The following is a 26344-nucleotide window of genomic DNA, read 5'->3' as shown; positions in this document are numbered from 1 at the left end:
GGCCAGGATGAAGATGTGGCCATTGGTGAGTAAAGCACGTAGTGCAGGAAAATCTGCTTACTTTTTTGGTGCACAGGCTTTTGTCGATGGGAAGGAAATCACTTGAAGAACTGAACTCTTATCCTCATATTTTTGGATAAAATATTCTTTTATTTTTTTGACACATAACCCAAATGATTTTTCAGGCTCTTGGCTCTTTATTCTAACTTGTTCTGAAGCCTGATCCTTAGTATTGATTAGTAAAGAACATTTATGTGGGATGTAGCTTAATATTCCCTCAAAGATCATACTTACTGACCAACAATTTAAAAGACTTTTATTCTTTTTTGATAAATACGTCGGTCGTCTTTCCTTTTCCTGAATCACAACAAATATGGTCTTAAGTTTCCACCATATAACACTATTTTTATTTTAAGGTGCAATTGGTGCTCAGTATAACATTGTTTGTTGATTGTTCCGTTGTACTTCATAAGTCTTTTCTATTCTTGAAAATGTCATTGTCTATAGTTTCTTTAAATGCCAGGGGGTTAAGAAATATAACTAAACGTAAAGCTTTATTTTTATTTGTTTAACAGCTGAACACAGATTTCTCATTTTGTCAGGAATCTCACTCAAACTCAAATGATGAGAATTTTTGGAGATCTCAGTGGGGGAACGATTTATGGTTTTCTCACAGTTCAGAATGATCAGCTGGTGTCTTAACGTTGAAGTACAAATATAGTGGTGACATTTTACACACAGATACAGATCCAAAAGGAAATTTTATCTGCCAAGTGGATGGCTACAACAAGATTGTTTTAATTATCTTCAACATTTACGGGTACAATTCTAATTTAGGAAACACCCAATTATTTGCTAACATAGAAAATAGACTCAAGTTTTGGCTAACAAAATTTCCAAACTCACACATTTTACTTGGAGGAGACTTTAATGTTACTCCTAACTCTGAGATTGACAGATGGCCACCTACACGTGATAATGATAGAAATACATATTTTAAGCTTTTTATGGACAGGTATTGTCACAGACTGGGTTGGGGGGGGGGGGCGCTCTGCCCCACTGGCACCTCCTTCTCCTAGAGGAACAACACGTATCCCACCCAACAAACGCCAAGGCAAAAGGATGTTGTTTAGCACAAGGAAATGTTCTTTATTTAGTATATTTGCTAAAGGAAAGTCTTGGAGAGTTGTGGGACGGTAGAGCAATCAGAGCTGTTAGCTGGTGGCCAGATGGAGCTTTGGGTTTCACAGAGGCGAGACACCAGGCGAGTTGGCTTGATGTGTTGGCCGGGGTGCTGGGCCCCTCCAATGCAGGACAACAATAGTTGGAGGGCTTGATAAAGTAGGAAGGCCGACCAGACTCTGCCGGGGCGAGACAGCCGTGGACAGATAAATTCGATGCGGCAGATGGCCCTCTAGACTCCTAAGACGAGGCGGCAATGCGCAGGTGAACAGGCCAATTAATGTGCCGAGCAGACTCAAACCACTGGACGTAACAGTAATGAGAAGGTTGACGGGATGCAGCAACTACTCTCCGGACTCAAACCACTGGGATGTAACAATAAAAAGGTCGGTTGGATGCGGCGGTGGCTCTCAGGACTCTGCTGGTACAGGGCAGCAATGCACAGGTTAACAAGTCTATTTTGACACAATAAACAGACTCAAACCATTGAGAGTAATAGCAATGGGAAGGTCGGCTGGATGCAGCGGCGGCTCTCAAGACTCAAACCACTGGAATGTAACAATGAAAAGGTCTGCTGGTAAAGGACGGTAGTGTGCAGGTGAATTTGATGTAATAAGCAGCCTCAAACCACTGGACGTAACAGTAATGAGAAGGTTGACTGGATGCAGCAACGGCTCTCAGGACTCAAACCACTGGGATGTAACAATGAAAAGGTCGGCTGGATGCGGCGGTGGCTCTCAGGACTCTGCTGGTACAGGGCAGCAATGCACAGGTAGCAGATCAATTTGATGTAACAATCAGACTCACCGAACCACTGGTGTTTCAATGAAAAAGGTTGGCTGGATACAACAGCGGCAACGGCAATGCACGGGTTAACAGATCAATTTGGTGTAACAAGCAGCCTCATGCTAATGCATCGTGATGAAAAACTACTCAGGTTAAAGTCACTCGTGAAGAAACTACACTCGGGGTGTTTCCTTTAAGGTGGGCATTTCAACCAAACGTTTATGGCATCTAACCACTACAAACAAAGCTCCATGCAATAACACACAGTGTAAACAACGTAGGGAGCAATTTCTCTTACGGGGCAGATTCACGTGGCTATTGAGTCTCGTCGTAAAATAACCAGATCAACATAGAAAGTCCCGGCAGACAGCCGCACATAAGTACATTTAGTCAAAAATAGGAAGAGCCAGAGAGCAAAAAGACACGTTGTAGACCTACGTTCAGGGGAATAACAGCTTCCTAGCGTGGTCTAACGGCCACATCAATATAAAGCAAGCACTTATCTGGCGGGGGCACGTATCCTCAGCCTCCCGGCATCCACAGGACAAGTCGCTATAGATGCAATTCTCAGGCTCCACATTTAGCCATAGGTATGTCCGCCTCCAACTCGTCTCAGCTCGAGATGATCTAGGCACTAGGCAACTCGCCAGCTCCACAACGTCAACACTCAAGCCCACCGTGCTGCCGTCCTCCTTCCCCAAAAATTTCCTCTGTCCTTTTACGGCTAATTCCTGGGATATTTAAAGTATTTCAAACAGCATAGTCACCAATCACAAGTGTAATTCAATTAACCCATGCACCTGTTTCCATTTTTCCATTACGAGTACCCGCGACTGATTTGTTTACCAAAAACCGGAAGTTCGACCATCTTGTCGCCGTCTATGTTTATGTCAAACCATTCCCCCCAGGGACACTCGCCTTGTCCATCATGGTTCCGCCTCCTCTGAACATTGTCACCCCGTGACACTCTCCCCCACTACTTGGTTTTAGTCCCTAGAACCTCAATTAGGAAGTCCAGTTGCCATACCTCGGTGGGGGCCGCCGCTGCGTGTCCCGTTGAGAACGTCTGGGTTGGGGTGGAATCTCTTAATCCGCTTGCCCGGGGCCAGCTGGAACCAATGCCCACCCTACCAGTGGTTGTCGTAGGGCCTCTGGTTCCTCTTCCCGCTCCGCGTTTGTCCTCAGATAATTGGGGCAGGGTCTGAGCAGGTTTCGATGCAACACCCGCTCGGGGCCTGGTTGTCCCTCTGGGCGGACCCTATACACCGGTAGGTCCGGCCGCTGACAGCATACCACCACATGTGGTGTGGCCTTCCATCGATCACTAAGTTTACCTTTGCCCTGGCGACGACTGTCGCGGATCAGCACACACTCTCCTGAAAGGAGTGGGGCGTCCCGGGCTGTGCGGTCGTATAGCTGCTTATTCTTGGCAGCTGCTGTACCAAGCTGTTCAGTGACCCGCCCGTAGGCATAATGTAGCCTCTGATGGCGTTGTCTCGCCCACTCAGTCATGCCTTGCACTCTGTCCGTCTCCGCCATCCCTGAAAGCAGATCAATGGGCAGGCGCACATGCCTCCCAAACATTAGATAAGTGGGGGCATATCCTGTGGTACTATGAACACTGTTGTTATAAGCTTGTACGAGGGAAGGGAGATGTTCTACCCACCGGTTCTGTTGTTCTGTTTCTAGAGTGCCCAGTAGACTCAACAACGTCTGGTTAAAACGCTCACACTGTCCATTGCCCTGCGGATAGTAAGGGGTGGTGTGTGTCTTCTGGCTTCCATAGAGTTGACAGAGTTCCCGAATTACTCTGGCTTCAAAGGCTGGACCCTGGTCTGAATGTAAATTTCCGGGCACCCAAATGCCTGGAACACAGTACCCCAAAGGACCCTAGCTGTGGTAGCAGCTGTCTGGTCCACAGTGGGGACAGCCCAGGCATACTTCGTGAAGAGATCGGTAATCACAAGGATGTTTTGATATCGGTCAATGGGCCGACTCAGGGACAGGAAATCCATAGCAATAATATGAAGAGGTGCTCTAGGAAGCATGGGTACCAGCGGGGCTTTCCCATCTTGTTTGGACTTAAAAAGGATACAGCGTGGGCAGCCCTGGATAAAAGCGGCAACCGAGTCTTCCATCTTCGGCCAGTAGAAGTTCCTCCTGAGAAGGGATAACGTCCGCTCCTGGCCTTGGTGGCCAAGCTGAGTATGGTAGGACCTCAGGAGGGGTGCAACTTGACCCTGAGGCATGACTATCTGGAACACTTTAGCATGGGTTGCGGTGTCCTGCACAGTTCTACAAATGACCCCCTCCTGCAGACTCAGCCTTGCCCACTGACTCAGCAGTCGTCTCAATGTCGGGGAGTGGGTTCTCCACTCTGTGGCAATTGGCAGCACCCGGCGCCCCAGGTATTCCCGGGCCATTGCAAGGTCCTCGTCTCCCTCCTGTAGGCCCTCCCATCGGACCGGATCCCAACCCCAACTGGTAGGGACAGTCTTGTGGCTGGTCCCCGGTGCTTCCACTACCCCTACCAGCAGGTGCTCCTCTTGTGGGGTGATCGATGTTGCGGTTCCTCCATCCATAACCGGGAATCTAGAAATCACATCCGCATTAGTATGCTCCCACCCAGGCCGATATTGAATCTGATAATCATAGTTTGCGAGCTGCTGCATCCACCGCTGCTCTACTGCCCCCAATTTCGCTGTTTGGAGATGGACAAGAGGATTGGTGTCAGTCACAACAGTTATTTTTGCACCCCACAGGTAATCCTTGACCCTCTCGCTCATGGCCCAGTTCATGGCGAGGAGTAGAGTCGTTCCTCTCAGTTGCTTGGAGGCTCCTGCTGGCATAAACAATGACCCTCTCCACTCCCTCTTGCTTCTGGGACAAGACTGCTCCAAGACCAAAGTTACTAGCATCGGTATATAAAATAAATGGTTGTGAGAAGTCAGCATACGCTAAGATTGGGGACTGTAGGAGCTCAGTTTTCAATCGTTGGAAGGCTGACTCACACTCTGGACTCCATGTCACAGACGGGGAAGTGCGACCCAGAGGGCGCCCAGTACCAGCCAGCAGTTCATGAAGGGGCTTAGCTATCTTCGAAAAGTCCTGGATAAATCGTCGATAATACCCCACAAAGCCCAAGAATGAGCTCACCTGTCGCACCGTTTTAGGTGGCTCCCAGCCCTGGACTGCAGTCACCTTCTCTGGATCTGGCGAAATCCCCTGGTTGCTTACACAATGGCCCAGAAACTTGACTTCTTTTCGAAGTAGCTGGCACTTTTCGGGCCTCAACTTTAGGCCATACCGTTCCATGGCCCGGAACACTTCTTCCAAATGCCGGAGGTGGGAAGGAAAATCAGGGGAAAAGACGATAACGTCATCAAGGTACACTAAGGTGGAGTCGACTAATTGTCCGCTCAAGCAACGCTGCATTAGCCGCTGGAATGGTGGCCGGGGCGTTGCACAGTCCAAATGGCATCCTCTCCCACTCGAAAAGACCAAAGGGCGTAGTAAAAGCGGTTTTCTCTCTGTCTTCCTCTGCTACTTGGACTTGCCAGTACCCGCTAGCTAAGTCAAGGGTGGAGTACCATGCTGCCCTGGTCAAGCTGGTCAGGGAATCCTCGATTCTCGGAAGGGGGAATGCATCTTTTTTGGTCACCTGGTTGAGCTTCCGGTAGTCGACACAAAACCTCCAGGCTCCTGACTTCTTCCGCACCAGAACTATTCCAGCGGCCCACGGGCTGCTACTCTCCCGAATGATACCCCCCTCCAGCATGCCCTGTAGCAGAGTACGAATCCCTCGATACAGAGTAGGTGGTACTGGCCGGTATCTTTCAAGGATGGGGGAAGCCTCCCCAGTGGGGATCTGATGTTGGAAAATATTAGTGCAACCGTAGTCTTCATCGTGGGTAGAGAAAACATGTTGCCACTTCCCCAGGAGGCTTTGTAGTTGGCGTTGCTGGCCTTCCTCCAAACCGTCCCCCTGCAGAGACTCACAAGTTAGATGCTCTGGAAGGCCTCCTGTTAACTCACTGGCCTCGTGGCTAACCTGCATAATGCCCACCTCAACCACCCCTGCACCTACTTGGTCGAAGCGCAGGTCTCTCTCTCCCCGAATCTGCTCGGGCTTCACCACAGAGACTCGCGCCAGCCCTTGATGGCGAAGGAGATGGACCGGGTATGGTCGTACATTTCGTACCCTCACTGGAACACGACCCCCACGTACTGTGGCCACCACCCGGGCCACTTCAACGTCCTGGCAATCTCGATGTGGCTCCACCAGGACCCAGTTATCTTGTTCATAATTCCGTGCAGTCAACCGTGCCCACACCAGAGTCTCGCTCCTAGGGGGAATAGAGATGGCATAACGGCAGGCCAACCGGGCCGTATCTTCATACTCCTTCTGTATCTGATTAGACTGGATCCGGTGGCAATCTGCGAAGATGTGCTCCCATTCTTTACTGCAAGGGGGGTCGTGAGATCGAGCTGTCCGTCCCTGTCGGCCCTTAAAAAGCTCTTCCCAGCAGACAGAGAGGACGTTCATCCCCAACAAGGCACGATGGGCACCCAGACATTGGTCTTTAACTACCACTGCCCCCTTCTATGGCACCCTGATGCCTTGAACGTGGAAGTCAGCTATCACATAGCCGATATATGGGATGTCCAGTCCGTTAGCTCCACGCAAGGTTAGCCATGGCGCCTCAGCCCCTGTAGTTTCCGGACATCGAAAAGTTCATCACATAAGCTCTTCGAAAGCAAGGTGACTTGTGATCCCATGTCAACAAGGCATTTAACGGTATGCCCATTAATATGGACATTAACTACAGGACACTGACCAATTATCACATCGTTAGGAAGAGATGAGGAGCCAACTTCAGGGGATCTGGCTACTTGCTCCACAGTAACCGGCAATGTTCCCTCTAATTTTTTTTCTTGCTGAGCAAAACTTTTTTCTATTGGGCGGACATATTTCGCCACCTGAGCAAAAATATTATTTATACCTGACCTGTACAGCATACGTATAAACACAATGGTTTCAACATTCAGTTGTAACTTTTAACTTGAATTTGGCATTTCTATTTTATTTGACCATTGATGTAACTTATTGGTATTAAATCATATTTTTGAAAAACAAGCAGTTAATTAAGAAGTCACTAAATGAAGCACATTTTAGGTTACCTGATATTTTTTTAACAGTGCTGTCAACTGTACAGTCTTTACCAAGAAATCCTATGAAAAATAATTTACAAAATCTTCTGCAGGACAGTTCAATTCTTTACAATAATAGAATATAGTATGAAAGAAAAGTAAGCTGTTACACTGAGATGGTTTGGGAAAAACATAAAGTGTTTTTGAACAGTCAATTAATTGTGTACAGGAAGCATTAAACCATCAAAGTTAAATGATTGTTTATTTCTTATAAATTTTCCAATATTTTCTTTAGCAGGGGGTTTCATAGTTTTTAATGGCAATGGGCCCGTGAGATTCTTTATTTAGGCTTATAATATAATAAAATATAGGCCTAATATAATATTTAAAAAACTAATTGAAGTATTTGAAGTGATATAATATATCAGTTTAAATGCTTGAATTTGTTTACATATTATATTATTATAATATGAAAACAAACTGAAGCATTTAAATAGATCGAATAGCTAAATATTTTCAAGAAAAGTGAATATGTGAACCCCCCCCCCCCCCACACACACACACACAAAAACATAGATTTAAACTAATGATCGCCTATTTTGAATTTGCACGCTGGTGGGTGTGTAATTGTTACCGTTCTGTGTCCATCAACAGTTATTTCTACCATTTTAATCAAACCACTCTTCTTTAAAACATTATGATGTGATTTTATTCCACATGTCTGCATTTCTCGTTGCCTCTCGTATTGAGCTATTTGGTCCGCACGCAAGACTCACTGCCAATCACACGTGCTCACATCATTCTCTTTCTATGAAACCTGTAAACTGCATTCACCAGTTTTCACTCTTTAGCGGTTGACCAGAGCACTGAAATTATTTCTCACTTAAACTACAATCAAATGGATTTCCCCACACATTTCGCGTCAGTCCTCTGCGTGGCATTTTAATCTTTTCTGCGCGGCCGCGCCTTCAGAAGTGCGCGGCCTCAGCATCAGAATTGCGCGGCCGCGCACGCGCGCAGCTTAGAGGGAACATTGGTAACCGGTAAAGCTGAAACCCCCCTGGGAAGCACGGCGAACCGTGCAATGTCGGCTAATGTGGCCCATTATGCCACAACGCAGGCATATTGGCCTACCGTGCTCATCCCACTCCAACCTGGAGCCTGGATTTTGATGGCGTTGTGAGTCCGCTCTCCATCCGAATGGGTCCTATCCCATGGTGGTGGACTGGCAGGTCGTCCCCGGCGCAGCTCTTCCAGGAGCGCCTTAGATAGCTCGGTCATATGCTCCTTTTATCTCAGCCAGAATTTCTGAACGCGGCTCGCGTTTCCAATCAGCCTCGGAGGGTGGAACAGACGAGCCTGTAGTCCCGCTGGTGGCCATACACACAGGTGATTCACTCACCTCAGCGTGGTCCTGTTCAAGGGCCATGGCTTCATTGCGGATCTGCTCAAAGGTTAGGTCAGGGTTCTGGCGAAGCTGCAGTTTTAAGTTTTAACGAACAGGACCTTCCCTCAACCCAAGAAGAAACTGGTCGCACAACAGGGTCTCTTCTCCACCCAGGCCATGATATCGCCTTCGTTTCAGCTGGGCAAACAGCTCACGCAACTGTAAGGCAAAAGAGCGCAAAGACTGTCGGGGCCCTTGTTTACAATTGAAAAACTGGGACCGCAAAACTGCCACTGAGATGTTGTCTCCAAAAAGGTCTGACAAATACTTGAACACAGCCGTTGCCATATTTCTCTTGTCTTCTGGTGCAGCTTGCACTTCTCTTTTCGCCTCGCCTTCGAAAGACCCCAGAACAAACTGCAGCTGTTGTGACTTGCTCAGCCCTTGCAAGCTGCCAAAATATTCTATTTGGGTCTTCCATTCTTGAAAGCCCAACTCGGATCCTGGTCCTCCAAACCTCTGGGCCCAGGGGGTCCCCAAGAAGACAGGCATCACCTGAGGACGTGTAGCGGAGCCGTCGGTGTGTGGCATCGTCAGGGGGTTACGGTTGCTCAACCCAGCAAGAAATCCTGCCCGACTACGCCAAGTGTCACAGACTGGGAGGGGGGTGCTCTGCCCCACTGACACCTCCTTCTCCCAGAGGAACAACACGTATCAGGACCGGACAACAATAGTTGGCGGGCTTGATAAAGTAGGAAGGCCGACCAGACTCCGCCGGGGCGAGACAGCCTTGGACAGATGAATTCGATGCGGCAGATGGCCCTCTAGACTCCTAAGACGAGGCGGCAATGCGCAGGTGAACAGGCCAATTAATGTGCCGAGCAGACTCAAACCACTGGACGTAACAGTAATGAGAAGGTTGACGGGATGCAGCAACTGCTCTCAGGACTCAAACCACTGGGATGTATCAATAAAAAGGTCGGCTGGATGTGGCGGTGGCTCTCAGGACTCTGCTGGTACAGGGCAGCAATGCACAGGTTAACAAGCCAATTTTGACGTAATAAACAGACTCAAACCATTGGGAGTAATAGCAATGGGAAGGTCGGCTGGATGCAGCGGCGGCTCTCAAGACTCAAACCACTGGGATGTAACAATGAAAAGGTCGGCTGGATACAGTGGTGGCTCTCTGGGCTCTGCTGGTAAAGGACGGTAGTGTGCAGGTGAATTTGATGTAATAAGCAGCCTCAAACCACTGGACGTAACAGTAATGAGAAGGTTGACTGGATGCAGCAACGGCTCTCAGGACTCAAACCACTGGGATGTAACAATGAAAAGGTCGGCTGGATGCGGCGGTGGCTCTCAGGACTCTGCTGGTACAGGGCAGCAATGCACAGGTAGCAGATCAATTTGATGTAACAATCAGACTCACCGAACCACTGGTGTAACAATGAAAAGGTTGGCTGGATACAACAGCGGCGACGGCAATGCACGGGTTAACAGATCAATTTGGTGTAACAAGCAGCCTCATGCATCGTGATGAAAAACTACTCAGGTTAAAGTCACTCGTGAAGAAACTACACTCGGGGTGTTTCCTTTAAGGTGGGCACTTCAACCAAACGTGTATGGCATCTAACCACTACAAACAAAGCTCCATAAAATAACACACAGTGTAAACAACGTAGGGAGCAATTTCTCTCACAGGGCAGAGTCACGTGGCTATCCTGTCGTGTCGTAAAATAACCAGATCAAGATGGAAAGTCCCGGCAGACCACCGCACATAAGTAGATTTAGTCAAAAATAGGAATAGCCAGAGAGCAAAAGTACACGTTGTAGACCAATGTTCAGGGGAATAACAGCTTCCTAGCATGGTCTAACGGTCACATCAATATAAAGCAAGCACTTATCTAGCGGGGGCACGTATCCTCAGCCTCCCGGCATCCACAGGACAAGTCGCTATAGATGCAATTCTCAGGCTCCACATTTAGCCATAGGTATGTCCGTCTCCAACTCGTCTCAGCTCGAGATGATCTAGGCACTAGGCAACTCGCCAGCTCCACAACGTCAACACTCAAGCCCACCGCGCTGCCGTCCTCCTTCCCGAAAACTTTCCTTTGTCCTTTTATGGCTAATCCCTGGGATATTTAAAGTATTTCAAACAGCATAGTCACCAATCACAAGCGTAATTCAATTAACCCATGCACCTGTTCCATTTTTCCATTACGAGTACCCGCGATTAAATTGTTTACCAAAAATCGGAAGTTCGGCCATCTTGTCGCCGGCTATGTTTATGTCAAACCATTCCCCCCAGGGACACTCGCAGTGTCCATCATGGTTCCGCCTCCTCTGAACATTGTCACCCCGTGACAGTATGATTTAACTGACATATGGAGAGGTAAATTCCCAGATGTAGTTTCGTTCAACTGGAGTAACAAAGACAACACTAGACTTTCTCGTATAGACGTCTGGTTAGTATCAAAAAGTATTAAAGAGCAGGATATCTCGGTTAACATTCTTCCCTGTCCATTAAAGGATAATTCCGGTATTTAACACTTTGAGTCTATTTTGTAGTTTGTTTTGAATGAACTAGAGTGGTGGACTTAGAAATTTTGACAATGGGTCCTGTCTCGACTTTTTGACTATTTTAGGATCGCCTCTGACCGCTTCAGAGTGGATGTCTATGGGCATGCTCAAACATGTCCTTAAAACAACCCTTAACGTTCATTTACAAAACTGTGCAACTCACCGAGTGGTTAGTGGTGTTCGTTGATGTTCCAAAACAAGTAGCGTAGCGAAATACAGTTTCTGTCGTGTTTTATTTGCCATTTTTTAAAATCACATTGATGTCTGCTGACTCAGTGCTCGTTGATATTACTGCGCTACCGGAAACGGAAAGGGGTCTGTTTACATTTGGTTGTAGTCTTTTCGCTCGGTTCTCTGTCTCTCAGAAGGCTAGCGTGAGCAGAGCAACTGTGCTCCCGGAGTAGCGAAATAAACAAACAAAAAATCCTTACATCTAAAATGGATTATTCGACTGTGACTTTTTTTACGGTGCCTAGACACCGTCCAGCGTCCTTGTTGTCGCCATCAAGTGGTCGGGAGTGTGCTTACGCTTCAGATTCAAATATCGAGCGGAAGTTTATACGCGGTTGTGAGGTATCTGAAAAATAGTTCCACTATAGCAAATAACACGGATTGAAAGCATACATTGCGCCGATATATTTGTTTTTAATTATCAACGAACACCACTAACCACTCGGTGAGTTGCACAGTTTTGAAAACGAACGTTAAGGGTTGTTTTAAGGACATGTTTGAGCATGCCCATAGACATCCACTCTGAAGCGGTCAGAGGCGATCCTAAAATAGTCAAAAAGTCGAGACAGGACCCATCGTCAACATTTCTAAGTCCACCACTCTAGTTCATCCAAAACAAACTACAAAATAGACTCAAAGTGTTAAATACCAGAATTATCCTTTAAGTGATCATAAAGCAGTATTTATCTCTATTAAATTATTTTCAGATAATGATTTTAAAGCCACGTACTGCAAACTAAATAATTATTTTCTTAAAGTGGAGGAGGTTAAACAGAAAATCCCACAGTTGATTAAACATTTTTTTCACAAAGCTGTGGTGGAAAATTATTTTAGTGTTAATTGGGAGTTTAATTGTGAATCAGCAAAATACCTTAGGAAGCTTGGTAGTAGAGGGCTGCATTGGGATTGAGTCCCGCCGGGTCCCGCGGGACCCAACGCAAATCTCGCGGGATCGGGCGGTTTGAACTTTGCTGCGGGCGGGAATGGGTGGCTAAAAAAAAAACTGCGGGATCGGGAGGTAGCCTAGCGACATGATGGAGATGTCAATAAATGATGTGGAAAAGAACCTCAAATGAGGTATTTACAGCACAAAACCTAAGCAAGGCAAGTCTGACATTTGGACAACTATTCATCTTCCTGATCAGTGCGTCAGAATACATGCAGGCCAGGGAAACGAAACAAACAACCCCATGAATCTCTTTATTAATAGCAATACAAATACGTGTTTTTTCCTGCGGGATGGGAGAAGACACAAAATCAATGCATCTCTATTATTGTGCGGGAATTAATTCTCAGAGTTTTGCGGGTGCGGGCGGGAGTTGGCATACATATTGCTGGAGCGGGCGGTAATGGTCAGAAATTCGGCAGGCGGGAGCGGGATGAAGAAACAGATCCCGCAGTCTGATGGGGCAGGGCTCTACTTGGTAGTAAACTTGCTAAAATTAGAAAATTGGAGGAACAAAGAGTTATCACAGTCATTGCGGTAATATCTCAAATATCACCAGACGTCTTAACAGAAGAAGAGGAAAAAATAGAAATGCTTAATCTGCAAGACAGCCTGGATAAAATATATAAAAAGAAGGCAGAAGGAGCTTTTATAAGGTCTCAGAAACGGTGGTTAGAGGAAGGGGAAAAAAATTCATCATACTTCTTCAAACTGGAAAAGTTTCACGCAAAGATGAATACCATTAATGAATTAAAAATTGGCAACTCTATAAGTGACGATCAACATTTAATATCTGATTTTTTATCCTTTTTTTATAAAAATCTATATACCTCAGAATATGCTGACAATGATTCTTCAACATTCCTTAATTCTCTACATAATACCCCTAAGCTCGACAACTCAGAAAGGAATTTTTGTGACCTCCCCTTATCCCTGGCAGAAGTCAGTCAGTGTTTAGATTTGTTAAAAGACAACAAGTCATCTGGGACAGATGGTCTATCGTCTGAATTTTATAAATTGTTTTCCCAGCAGATGGGGCCCTTCTTACTGAAGGTGTTTAATGAAAGTATAATAGCCAAAACCTTACCATGGAGTATGACTCAAGGTTTGATTATTTTACTCCCTAAGCCACGCAAAGATTTGCTATATATTGATAATTGGCGTCCAATTAGCCTCTTGAACAATGATTATAAAATTTTGGCCTTGATATTTGCTAGAATTAGTATTAGAGTATATAATATACAAGTATTAGATATAAGTATTAGATTCTATAATTGATGAAACACAATCAGGCTTTATGCCTAAGAGGCATATCTCTGATAACATTAGATTAGTCTTAGATTTAGTTGATAATTCATATTTGATTTCAGATGACAGCTTCATATTTTTCCTAGACTTTTCCAAGGCTTTTGATACTGTCGAACATAATTTTCTTTATCATTCACTCAAGAAGCTTGGCTTTGGGGATTTCTTTTGTGGTGCAATTGAAACGTTATACTGTATAGTAATTCAAATGGATCAATTAAGCTTAAAAATGGGTCCTCTCCCAGATTTGAAATCAGACGTGGAATTCGACAGGGATGCCCTATTTCTCCCTATCTTTTTTTACTAACAGCCCAACTTTTATGTGAACATATTAAAAATAGTAATTTGCAGGGCATTTCCATTGCTGGGAAAACAGTTATTATTAGTCAGCTGGCAGATGACACAACACTGTTTTTAAAAGACAGCTCCCAGGTTCCTATAGCTATTGACATAATAGAAGTCTTCAGTAAAGCCTCTGGTCTCCGTTTAAACCTTAAAAAATGTGAATTGCTGGCTCTTAAAGAGTGTGATGTTGATTTAATTGCTAAAATTCCTGTGAAAAGCTCTATTTCTTACTTAGGTATTGTGATTGATACAAATGAACCCCAAAGAAGCAAGAATAACCTCACTCCCATTGTTGAAAAAATGAAGAAGAATTTGAACGTGGCTATTACATGACTTATCTTTGAAAGGCAGGATTTTACTCTCGAAGGCAGAAGGAATATCAAGGGTATCATACGCTGCTCTATCTTTATATATAGATCAACACATGTGTAAAACCATAGATAAAATCCTTTATGACTTTGTATGGAAAAATCGTAATCATTATCTGAAAAAGTCTGTATTAATGAATGAGTACAGTAAAGGTGGCCTTAGTTTTCTCGATTTTACTACTTTAAATTACACGTTCAAGATCAATTGGATTAAGTGATATTTAAAGTGCCCAACCAATTTGTGGAATTTTATTATGTCTTCTCTTCAGTTGGTGGGCTCCAGTTCTTGTTGGTATGCACTTATAATATTGAAAAAAATCCTTCTTTCTTCGTTTCATAAGCAAAGGCTTCTGGCTTGGTCCCTAGTTTACAAGCACAACTTCACTCCTCATAGATTTTATATTTGGAACAACAGATATATTTTGTACAAAAACAAATCAATTTTCTTTCAACAGTGGTATGACAATAATATTTTGCTTGTAAATCAATTATTCAACCAACGTGGTCAACTCTATAACTACATTGAGTTTATTCATCACTATGGTGGTATCCCTATTTCACCAAAGGACTTCTCTATCGTCTTCGATGCGATACCTTCAGCTGTCATCACACTTTTTTAAAGGTGCTATTGGACTTGTTTATCCCCCTACACTGGTGGATATGAAGGAAACAACTGTTGGAAATATCTGTTTCTGCTGCAACCTACAAGAAAGAATAAGGCAGTTCGTCAACTTTTTCAACAGGATATTTGGAGTACACCCGCTGCTGTATCATAATGGTCCTCATTTGTTGGGAAAAAGTGTGGCAAAAGTTTTGCCACACAAGTTTTTCTTAACCAACAAAGTAAAAGAGATCTCATTCAAAATGCTTCACAGGTTTTACCCCACTAACTATTACCTGCAAAAACGTCTCGGTTACGTATGTACCTATCAGGGAACGAGACGCTGCGTCAAACGCTGCGGGAACGCCCCTGCGTTGTGCGTCATGAAGCACGTATGGAATCAGCCCAATGGAGAGATGAAACGTCATAGGCGGGTGACGTCATCGACCAGGAAACTATAAAGCACCCCAAAAACACAAGCGCATTAGCTTCTGATAGGCTTGAAGGAAGCGCTAACGGGAGTGCCGGGAGTATGGCGGAGCGACGCAGCGTCTCGTTCCCTATCAGGGAACTAGGGTTACATACGTAACCGAGACGTTCCCTTTCAAGGGAACTTCGAGCTGCGTCAAACGCTGCGGGAACGCGAATACCCACGTCGCCATAGGACCAAATGACCGTCATGTGAGACTAGCGCACAGAGGACGAGAGCACCTGTGCCCCAGGGGTAGAGCTTAAGTCTAGGTCATAGAACTTAATAAAAGTATGCGGTGAAGACCATCCAGCCGCATCACAAACATCACTCAGGGAAACCCCCGACAAAAGAGCTTTAGAAGCAGCCATACTCCTGGTAGAGTGAGCTCGGACAACCAAAGGTGAAGGCTGGCCAGCCGACTCATAAGCAAGTGAGATAGCCTCAACCACCCACTTGCTCATTCTCTGTTTAGACGCCGGACACCCTTTCCTGGGTGGCCCGAAACAAACAAAAAGTTGTTCTGATTTCCTCCACAGGGCAGCTCTGTGGACATAAGCGTCTAATGCCCTAACAGGGCAGAGTGAATTAAGTTTCTCCTGGTCCGATGACATAAATGGAGGAGGACAGAAAGCCTGCAGAACCGTAGGTCTAACAATATTAGTAGGAACCTTAGGAACGTAACCTGGTCTAGGATGCAGAAAAGCTTTAACCATGCCAGGTGCAAATTCCAGGCACGAGGGTGAAACCGACAGAGCCTGCAAATCTCCGATTCTTTTTAGTGAAGAGATAGCAAGCAAAAAGATAGTCTTAAAAGTGAGAAACTTCTCGGGAACCTCTTCGATAGGTTCAAAAGGAGCTAGGGAAAGACCTTCTAATACAATGGCCAGATCCCAAGTCGGCACCCTCGTACGAACTGCTGGCCTCAGCCTCAAAGTGCCACGGAGGAAACGAGTTATAAGCGGGTGTCTCCCAAGAGAAACTCCACTGAAAGGGACGTGGTAAGCAGCTAGTGCCGCCACATACACCTTTAGTGTGGAGGGGGATAACCCTGTGGAGAAGCGCTCCTGCAGGAATTCCAGCACTGCACCCACTGGGCAGTTAACTGGGTCCTGCAGGTGTTCTCCACACCAAGAAGTGAAAAGTTTCCACTTCAAGGCATAAAGCTTCCTCGTGGATGGAGCTCTGGAGTTAAGAATGGTCTCAACAACCTCGGTTGAGAGACCGGAGTCTATGAGCTGGGCCCCCTCAGAGGCCAAGCCCACAGTTTCCACAATTCTGGGCGGGGGTGAAGTATCGTGCCCCCCGCCTGGGAGAGTAGATCCCTCCTGACCGGGAGCTCCAAAGGAGAACCGTCCAGGAGAGAAATCAGGTCCGCAAACCATACTCGGGCCGGCCAGAACGGGGCTACTAGTAGTAGACTGACCCCGTCCCGGCGGACCCTCTCCAGAACTCCTGGTAACAGAGCAATCGGGGGAAAGGCGTACAGACGTGACCTCGGCCACGGCTGCACCATAGCATCCAACCCCAGGGGGGCTGGAAGAGTGATGGAGAACCACCGATGACAATGAGTGGTCTCCTTGGAAGCGAATAGGTCCACCTCAGCGCGACCGAAACTCAACCAAAGGAGCTCCACCACCTCGGGGTGGAGTCTCCATTCCCCTGGCCTCGGCCCCTGCCTCGACAGGGAGTCTGCTACCACATTCAAATACCCAGGGAGATACATTGCTCTCAGAGATAGTAGCTTCCCTTGGGACCACAGGAGGATCTGACGGGCCAACTTGTAAAGCCGGCGAGACCGCAGGCCCCCCTGATGATTTATATAAGAGACCACCGACGTGTTGTCTGATTGAACTAACACATGATGGCCTCTCAGGTCTGTTAGGAAGTGTTTCAGAGCCTGAAACACAGCCAACATCTCTAGACAATTTATGTGCCACGAAAGATGATGATCCTGCCACAGACCTTGGGCTGGGCGACCACTCATGACCGCCCCCCACCCTGTGAGGGAAGCATCCGTCGTTAGCGTTATGCGACGACAAAGAGCCCCCAGCACAGGACCTTTGGATAGGAACCAAGTTTCTCTCCACATGACCAGAGCACGAAGGCAGCGCCGCGTGACTTTGAACGTGCGGAGCGGATTTCCCCTCGGGGAGAATCCCTTGGTCCTGAGCCACCACTGTAGCGGTCTCATGTACAACAGGCCGCAAGGTATAACGTTGGACGCTGCTGCCATCAGACCCAACAGTCTCTGAAACTGCTTGACAGTGAGTAGCTGGCCTAGCTTCACTTGTTTCACAGCTGAGAGAATCGAAGCGATGCGGGTCGGAGAGAGTCGCGCCCGCATCGATACCGAATCCCAAACGACACCCAGAAAAGTGGTCTTCTGGGAAGGAGATAATACACTTTTCTTTGCGTTCAGCCTCAACCCCAACTTTCTGATATGAGCGAGGACGACATCTCGATGCCGAACCGCCATCTGCTCGGTCTGAGCTAAAATCAACCAATCGTCGATGTAATTGAGACGTGAAAGTGCGGGGAGATAAAGCTAGGCCAAACGGAAGAACCCTGTACTGGTACGCCTCGCCCCCGAAGGCGAACCTCAGGAACTTCCTGTGTTGTGGAAGGATGGACACATGGAAGTATGCGTCCTTCAGATCTATCGTGACAAACCAGTCCTCGGACCTGATTTGAGACACGATCTGCTTGATAGTGAGCATCTTGAATTTTAGCTTCCCTACCGAGCGATTCAATATGCGCAGGTCTAAAATTGGACGCAACCCCCCATCCTTCTTTGGAACGATGAAATATCGGCTGTAATAACCTGACTCCAAACTGGGAGGAGGAACCCGTTCTATAGCCTCTTTTTGAAGGAGCGTTTTCACCTCTTGTTCCAATACCAGAGCCTGCTCGGGGCCCACCACTGTGTGCAGAACCCCTCTGAATTTTGGTGGACGACACCTGAACTGGATAGCATAACCCTTTTCTACTGTCTGCAGGACCCAATGAGATATTTTTGGAAGGCTTTTCCACTCTGCCAGAAATTCTACTAAGGGTACCAGCCTCTCGAGACTGGCCTCTGGTGTAACTTGAGCAGCAGACGCAGCGCCCTGTAACGGCGCACCGGCAGGGAACAACTGGTCTGACCGCTCTGAGACCCTCCTCAGAGGGAGCGAGCGTCCCTCGGGAAAGCGCTCGCTGGGATCGTCTGTGCCCCGGCATAAAGGCGGGGTTGGCAGAACGAGCCCCTGAGGGCACCGAGGAGGAATGGGCACCGTAAAAAGAGGTGAACACCTTTCCGCCTCGGTGGGGACCACCCTCAGCATCCTGAACGGCTTGGCGTCAGGACTTCTTCTTAGCCGAAGCCTTCTTAGCCAATATAACTGTCCTCAGATCAGTTCTACTGGGAGAAGGCTTCGGCTGAGAGTGTCGCGGCTGAGCCCACTGTCCAGCAGGGGGAGCACGAGACGCGACACTCTGCCTCTGCTGCGCTCTATGTGATGAGCTCGAAGACGGCCGGGGCTGCTCCCGCCCAGCAGCCCCAGGGACATGAACTTTAAGGGGAAGAAACTTTTTAAAAGCTGCAGTTTGTTTCTTTTCTTCTTGGAATTTATCGATAACTGAATTCACAGCATCACCAAACAACCCCATGGGAGAAAGAGGAGCATCTAAAAGAAAAGCTTTTTCTCTCTCTTTAATATTAGTCTGATTTAACCACAAATGTCTTTCTGCGGCCACCAGAGCTGCCATAGAACGACCCATTAATTTGGCCGATTCTCTGGTGGCACGCAGGGATAAATCAGCAGCCTGACGCAGTTCGCGAACTACGTCAGTACTGACCTCCTCACTCTCACTCATGTCCCTTAGCAGATCAGCCTGGTATGCCTGCAAGATTGACATAGTATGCAGACATGACACAGCCTGACCTGCTGCCGAATATGCTTTACCCACCAAAGCCGAAGTGTTTCTTAAAGGCTTGGTGGGTAATGCCGGTGCCTTAAAAGATGATGCTGCTTCGGGGGAGAGATGGCTCGCAAGCGTCTCTTCCACACGAGGCAAAGCACCATAACCATGAGCCTTGGCTCCCATAATATTAGCGTATGTTGAAGTCTGGGGACTAAACACTCTATATGACACCGGTTTTCTCCATGATTTCGACACCTCGGTGTGGAGATCATGGAAAAACGGCAGGCACCGGCGTGGAGGCTGCACACGTGACGGCAAAAATCTCTCATCCAACTTTGATTTAGAAACAGACTCCTGTCTAGTCACTGGCCATTCAATATTAAGTTTTTCAACAGCTCTTGTTAACACCTCCATAAGCTCATCACTCTCAGGAGTGTGGGGTGGCGAATCCTCCACATCTCCCTCAACACTAACAACATCAAGTTCCTCAGAACTGGATAGCTGCAGCATTGGTGCCTCAGCCCGAGCGGAAGAAACCGCAGCGCGTGCTTCCGAACCCGGGACTGAGGCACTGGATCTCACAGGTGAAGGGAGAGATAAGGCAGAGCCCGTCTCAAACCCCGCTGTGAGATCCATCTGCGATCCCCACGATAAGCGCCGCCGCTCTGCCTCGGCAGAAGCGGGACCCGAACCGCGGGGAGCGCGCACCGAACCGCTCTCCTCAAAGAGCGATCGGCGGGAGCGGAGCGTCCTTAACGGCAAACGCTCGCAATGCTCACAGTCTGCTCCCTCGAGAGCAAACTGGGCATGCTGAACTCCCAAACAAACAACACAAAGATCATGTGTATCCCCGCTCGTTAAATAACGCGAGCAGGGAGGAACACACTTTCTAAACTGCTGTTCGTCCGCCATAATCTCTCAATATATATATATATATAGGGATAAATTGTTTGTGTGGTGCAGGGTATGTAAGACAGACAATATCACACAGGGACAGATTCACATGTAGCGCGACTGAAAGCACAGAAGCTAATGCGCTTGTGTTTTTGGGGTGCTTTATAGTTTCCTGGTCGATGACGTCACCCGCCTATGACGTTTCATCTCTCCATTGGGCTGATTCCATACGTGCTTCATGACGCACAACGCAGGGGCGTTCCCGCAGCGTTTGACGCAGCTCGAAGTTCCCTTGAAAGGGAACTGAAAAAAGACTTGGATTTTAGCTGTACTTTCTCTGAAGAGCTAAACGAAACACTGGTGCATTTATTTTGATCTTTCCCACATACCAAGAAACTTTGGAGCACACTGTCTCAATTTATTGTTGTCCATATTTACCCTCAATTTGAATTGCGGTGGGAAAATGTATTGCTTGGATTCACTCAACATGACAAAAAATTATGTTCTGAGTATTATGTGGTTAATTTGCTTATTCATTTGACCAAATTTTATTTGCACAAGTCAAAATTCCAAAAAAAAAAAAAAAGAAGCTTTTTGGAGCTTGCTGCTAACATTAAGCACTATGTTATCTCAGTATCTGAGTGTACAAACAAAAAAGCTGTTAAATCATATGAGCTCTGTAAGCATTACAATATATTTATTTAAGAAAAAAAATAATATATATATTATATTTTTGTCTTTGTTTACTCTATACTTTTTTGATAACCCCTTGACCTCCCTGGCTTATTTGTGATTTGTCCATAGACTTTACTGATGTACAGAAGATGTTGTTTTCCTGCTGTATGTCCTAATTTTGAACAACAACAACAAAAAAGATAACGATAACGATAAAAATGTAATCAGACCTGTGGCTCGACTCCTCGACTTCTGATTTTATCTTATACTCAGTGTTTACTGAAGAATCACATTCATCCAGTTTTACAACATTTTCTGTTTCCAGTTTTAAAGAACCTGAAGAAAAAAATTCCAATTCTGAAGCCAGAGAACACAAAGTCTCCATCTAAAATATTTTTTTTTATTACTGTACGATAAGTTAAAGAAAATATTAATGAGAAAATACAGTTTTGAAATAGATTTGTAAAATATATCTTTAGAAATCAATCAGGCACACTGAGGATTTCAGTGACAAAAATCCATCATAAAGATCATAATGTTCCCAACTTGAATCTTTTGATCAATACACAGAAGATGGACACAAGTTGTGAAACATTTTTCAGGTGTCTGTCTTAATATTCTTTTATTGTGTTTTCATATTCAGTGTTTCATGTTGATATGTTTAATACTGTATGTACAGCATAACTGGGTTCAGGTTTTGCTGTATGATATCATATTTGACATATATGAGATGAATCAGTCATTGGAAATCTCCCTCTGTCGCTGTAAGCTCACGTAAGGCACCATAATGGCCTAAGTTAAGCACAATGTAAGCAGTGATGTACATTTATCATTATTAAAGTGTCAGGTTGGGGTTGATAATGTGTAACACATGAGTCCACTTCTTCATCATCACTGGTTTAGCAGATAAAACATCTCACAGGAGACATTCAGTGACATGAAATGTCAAGATGTCGGACATTATACTGTATTACACGAGACACTCTGTGTGTGTGCGCATCAAACCTCTTTACATTTCACTCTCACTTCTTTTACTTAATAGCTATAGCTTCAATTGGTTGGTTTGTCATTTTTCTGATCTCCGTTTCATCAGAAATGTTTCTTTGGTCAGATTTGACGGTGGATTGATCACAGGCCCGCTGAACCAGATCCTGAAGTCTCTCCGTTCTACCAAACGTGAACAAGTGTTACTGTAACTCCACATTCCTCCAGGGAAACATGAATCGTTCAGACACTGCCAGCCCTCTGGCTCACGTCACCCGAAAAGCAGAACCAGTTTTACAATAAATACTTGATTTGATGTGTGCGCTCATGTTCTTTCACGATGGTGTCTCATCTGGATCTGTGTGTGCTGGCCGTGCTGATGCTGAGCTCTGTTCTCTGGGTCCGGTGTGATATTCCCAGCTCCCTGAGTGGAGCGTTCATGGATGGAGACGTCAACATCGCCATTCTGAGCTCCATTCACTCTAAAGTGGTTAACCTCCACAAGAGAACCAGACCTCAGCCCTTCGTCTGCACCGAGTGAGTACCTGTGAATCACCACACAAACACAGCACTCACATATTTACTACCACTAACGTGACTAAGTGTTTACAAGTTCAGTTCATGAAATCTCACTTGGTATATCATCTGAGAATTACAGTAAAACACAGGAAAAAAATCATTATTGTTTTTTAATTGGTGTTGCTTCCATGTACTATTATTATTCTATTTTAAGGATTAGTTCACTTCAGAATTAAAACCTCCTGATAATTTATTCTCCTCCATGTCATCCAAGATGTTCATGTCTTTCTTTTTTTTTTAAGGAATAAAAAATGAATTTTTCCTTTTTTGAAAAAGGAATTAAGGTTTTTGAGGAATTTTTCTCCATAAAATGACTTCAATGGAGTCCAACTGGTTGAAGATCCAAATGTCAGCTTCAGAGTCTCGACACGATCCCAGCCGAGGAATAAGAGTCTTATCAAGCCAAACCATCGCTCATTTTATAACAAAAATAACCATTTTAGTGTTGGGCGATATGCTCCATTTCTATATCGTCCTATCGTCAGCCTGTGAGATCGGCGATACACAATATAATCTTGCGGGGGTGGGGCTTACTTATTTGATCATTAACTTGCTTATTTACTCATTAATTGAGAGAGAGCAAGCGCAAAATGCGGCACTGGCATCTCGAAGCGGCACTTTCGGTGGCATCTCCAGCGGCCATCAGTGAGATGCCGCTGGATCATTTTCATTTTCATCAGATCATTTTCCTCTTTCACACCTTCCACCGTCTACATAGTTATTTAAAGGCCATGTTGCAGGTTAACCACCACTGTCGATTAATGGGTAGGCCTACATAAATCACTCAAGATATATATATCATTTTTAAAATGTCTCAAAAATGGTTCTTAAAGACCAGTTTTTTACGTTTTTGGTAGTAACAGGTTTTTTTTACGCAATTCGGTGATAACGTCACGTTGGGGAGAAGTGGAGGAAAGGTAGCCTCAGTCTAGTATATGGCGACTGACTGGGATGAGGAAGAGGTGGCAGAGCCAACATGTATGATGGCCCGCAGCCGTATAATTTCGAACCTGCCAGACGTGAGAGGGCAAATGAGGAATTGCCAAGAACTGATGGCCGTTAAAGCCAATTAAATGCATGGTCCGAGGAGAATGAGTGGAGAGTTGGTGAAGTGTCCTGGTGAGTTGCTATCATTTAGCAACGCAGCAATGAGCACTGGAGCTAGTCTAGGAGCAGCAGTGCACAATAACGACATATATTTTTTTTTACTGTCATTGAATAGCACCAAGTGAAAAATCTGTCTTTTTATCTAGTGGCAGTGATTATGACGTTAGTTCAGATAAGTACCGGTAACCTTTGTCATAGTTTCGTAGTACTGGTAAACTTTGTCTTTGTCATCTAGAAATAGAAGGCATCATGCTAGCTATATGGGCGTGGTGTGTTCACACTGAACGCAAATTTAATTATTTGCGCGAGTAGATTACATACAAAGTCAATGCCGAGACGTGAATAGACGCATCATTCGCGCCGGGCGTCGCGAATGACGCGAATTGGGCGATGCATTTGCCGCGAACGTCTTCCGCGCAAGTTCAAATATTTGAACTCGAGCGAATGTTCAAGCGTCTAACTAGACGCGTATTTGACTCTCTATTCGCGTTCGGTGTGAACACACCATAAGCGTTTATCTCTTCCTCCGGTGAGAATGTTGTTGCAAACGTGGTGCTTGTGTGGGCGGTATAGAGAGAGATAGGCAGACAGCCAGATAGCATAACGTTAGCATAGATAGCTAGCAGCTAGATAGATAAATAGATAGAAATATATAGTAGGTAGATTGACAACGTAGAGTTGGTCGCACGTCAGAGGCGCCCGCGCCATTGGATGTGCAGTTGCCGAATATACTAGCCTATCTATCTATATCTATCTGTCTGTCTATATATGTAGTCTATATATCTATCTATATCTATGTATTTATCTATTTAATTTATCTATAATCTTCCATCTGAATAATCTCGTCTACTACTCGTCTCTCTCTACCCAGCAAGCAATTTTGCGTCTAATAGACGTCTAATAGCCGTCAAAACACAGCCCAGACGTCTAGGCTAAAACGAGGCTAATTTGGGGCTGTCAGTGAAAATCTAATAGACGTCTAAACATAGCCCAAGAATAGACAGCTATTAAATGACTACATATATACGTCTAATAGACGTCTAACCATAGCCCAAGAATAGCCAATCAGACAGCTATTGAATTACTATATTCATACGTCTAATAGACGTCTAACCATAGCCCAAGAATAGACTAGTCATCAATTAGACAGCTATTAAAAGACTACATATATACGTCTAATAGACAATATGGGTCTAGGCTAAAACAAGGTGATTTTGGGCTGTCAGTGAAAATTTAATAGACGTCTAATCATAGCCCAAGAATAGACTAGTCATCAATTACACTATATATACATGTAATAGACAACAAAATGAGGCATAAGGATTCTTTTCACTCAAATACAACAGGTTCTCATAAATGAAAATCCATCCAAACTAATTGAATATAAAGGGTTTATTTAGAACAATTATATGAACAACTTAGACAACATTCAAACATAAAAACGAACAAATAAAATATTGGAAAATATGTAAAACAACTTAAGATACTAAAATTTTTAAGAATTAATTGTTAGCTTTATATCCATAACCACCACCCCCTGCTCTCCCTGGTGCTTGTTTAAAATGACCAGAAATTGCATTTTTTATTTCCCATTCAGTCGCCGAAGGAAAGTTGGTCATCACTGCGTCTGCCAAATGAAAAAAAGAAAAAAAATTATTGCTCAAGAAAAGCATTGTTGACAATCATTTTTAACTAATTACTGTCATTCACTTTTGCTAGGATGCACACTAGAGCTGGCCAATATAGAGTTAACGGAATATAGATTGAGACTATATAATTTATATCAATATTATTAATTAATATCAATAATTGAAATTTTTTGCCTGCATAATGGTGATGCACTAATATATATATATATATATATATATATATATATATATATATATATATACACATACATATATTTTAGGGGTGTAACGATACACGTATTGAACCATTCTGTACGAGACTTTCAGTTCGATTTCAGTAATTCTTAAACAGAACTGGTCGTTAGACAATTTTTCCTGCTGACCAAAATTTTTAAATCACAAATGTAGGCACGTCAAAAAGCACGCTCATAATGTAAGAGAAATCATAACAAATCGTGACAACAATCGTGCTCTATCCGGTAGTGTGACCATATAGATCTGCATTATAATACTGACTGACAGACAAGAACAGTTTGACCTAAAAACATCAAAATTTAAACTACTGCAGAAACAAAGACACCTACATCTCGGATGCCCTTAAGGTAAGCTAAAACATACCAAAATGTTATTTCAAAGTGAACTATCCCTATAAATTATTCTTTATTACTTACTCAAATAACTCTAATGAACATAAAAAGATACTTATAGGGGTAATTCACTTAAAAAAATAAAAAAGTGAAATCACTTTGACTTGGTTTCCAAACCTGTATGGCTTTCTTCTGTTGAACACACACAAAAAATATATATATTTTGAAGAATGTTGGTAACAAGACATTTAATGGTAGTCATTGACAAGTGTTCTGTATTCAATTGCTGTACTTTGTTGACTGATTGCTGGATAATTTGCAATAAACAGTATTTTTAAATCAAATAAAGTGGATTGCATCACTCCAGTTCAGAGGTTTTAACACTGGCTATCTGTCTGTCAAAGAATTCATATCAAAATACTACAACTGGTTATTAAATTAATCAACATTTCAAGGCCAAAGTAAATTTCTAATCTTCTGATGCATTATGAACCATCCAGAGCAGGTTGAGAACATGTTGCACTATGTTGCTTGCTGTTAAGATTTTTGTAAAGTATACTTTGAAAATTTGCATTAAATCAAAAACTATTATTTCCTACTCTAATCTAAAAACAAAAATATATTGGTATCTTT

At 44.7% G+C, this 26344-nt stretch overlaps 1 protein-coding gene across 2 annotated transcripts in view; it reads left to right on the top strand.

Annotated features, from left to right (window-relative positions):
- The window catches only part of olfcb1 (olfactory receptor C family, b1), a 90299-nt gene that overhangs the window by 3061 nt on the left and 60894 nt on the right, over window positions 1-26344 (top strand). For both annotated transcript variants that reach the window (XR_013200068.1, XM_077221193.1), the window contains exon 2: window positions 21938-22347. Coding sequence is in view for 1 of the 2 variants with exons in the window: in XM_077221193.1 (XP_077077308.1) it covers window positions 22151-22347 (197 nt within the window). In the remaining variant the exon portion in view is untranslated. The remainder of the gene's footprint in view (window positions 1-21937; window positions 22348-26344) is intronic.

Source organism: Siphateles boraxobius, unplaced genomic scaffold (assembly GCF_051911475.1).
Source record: "Siphateles boraxobius isolate OS27281-9 unplaced genomic scaffold, OSU_SipBor_1 8, whole genome shotgun sequence".
In the NCBI taxonomy this organism is placed as follows: Eukaryota; Metazoa; Chordata; class Actinopteri; order Cypriniformes; family Leuciscidae; genus Siphateles; species Siphateles boraxobius.
Note: the sequence above shows the minus strand (reverse complement) of the source record. Positions and strands in the feature narration are given on the sequence as shown.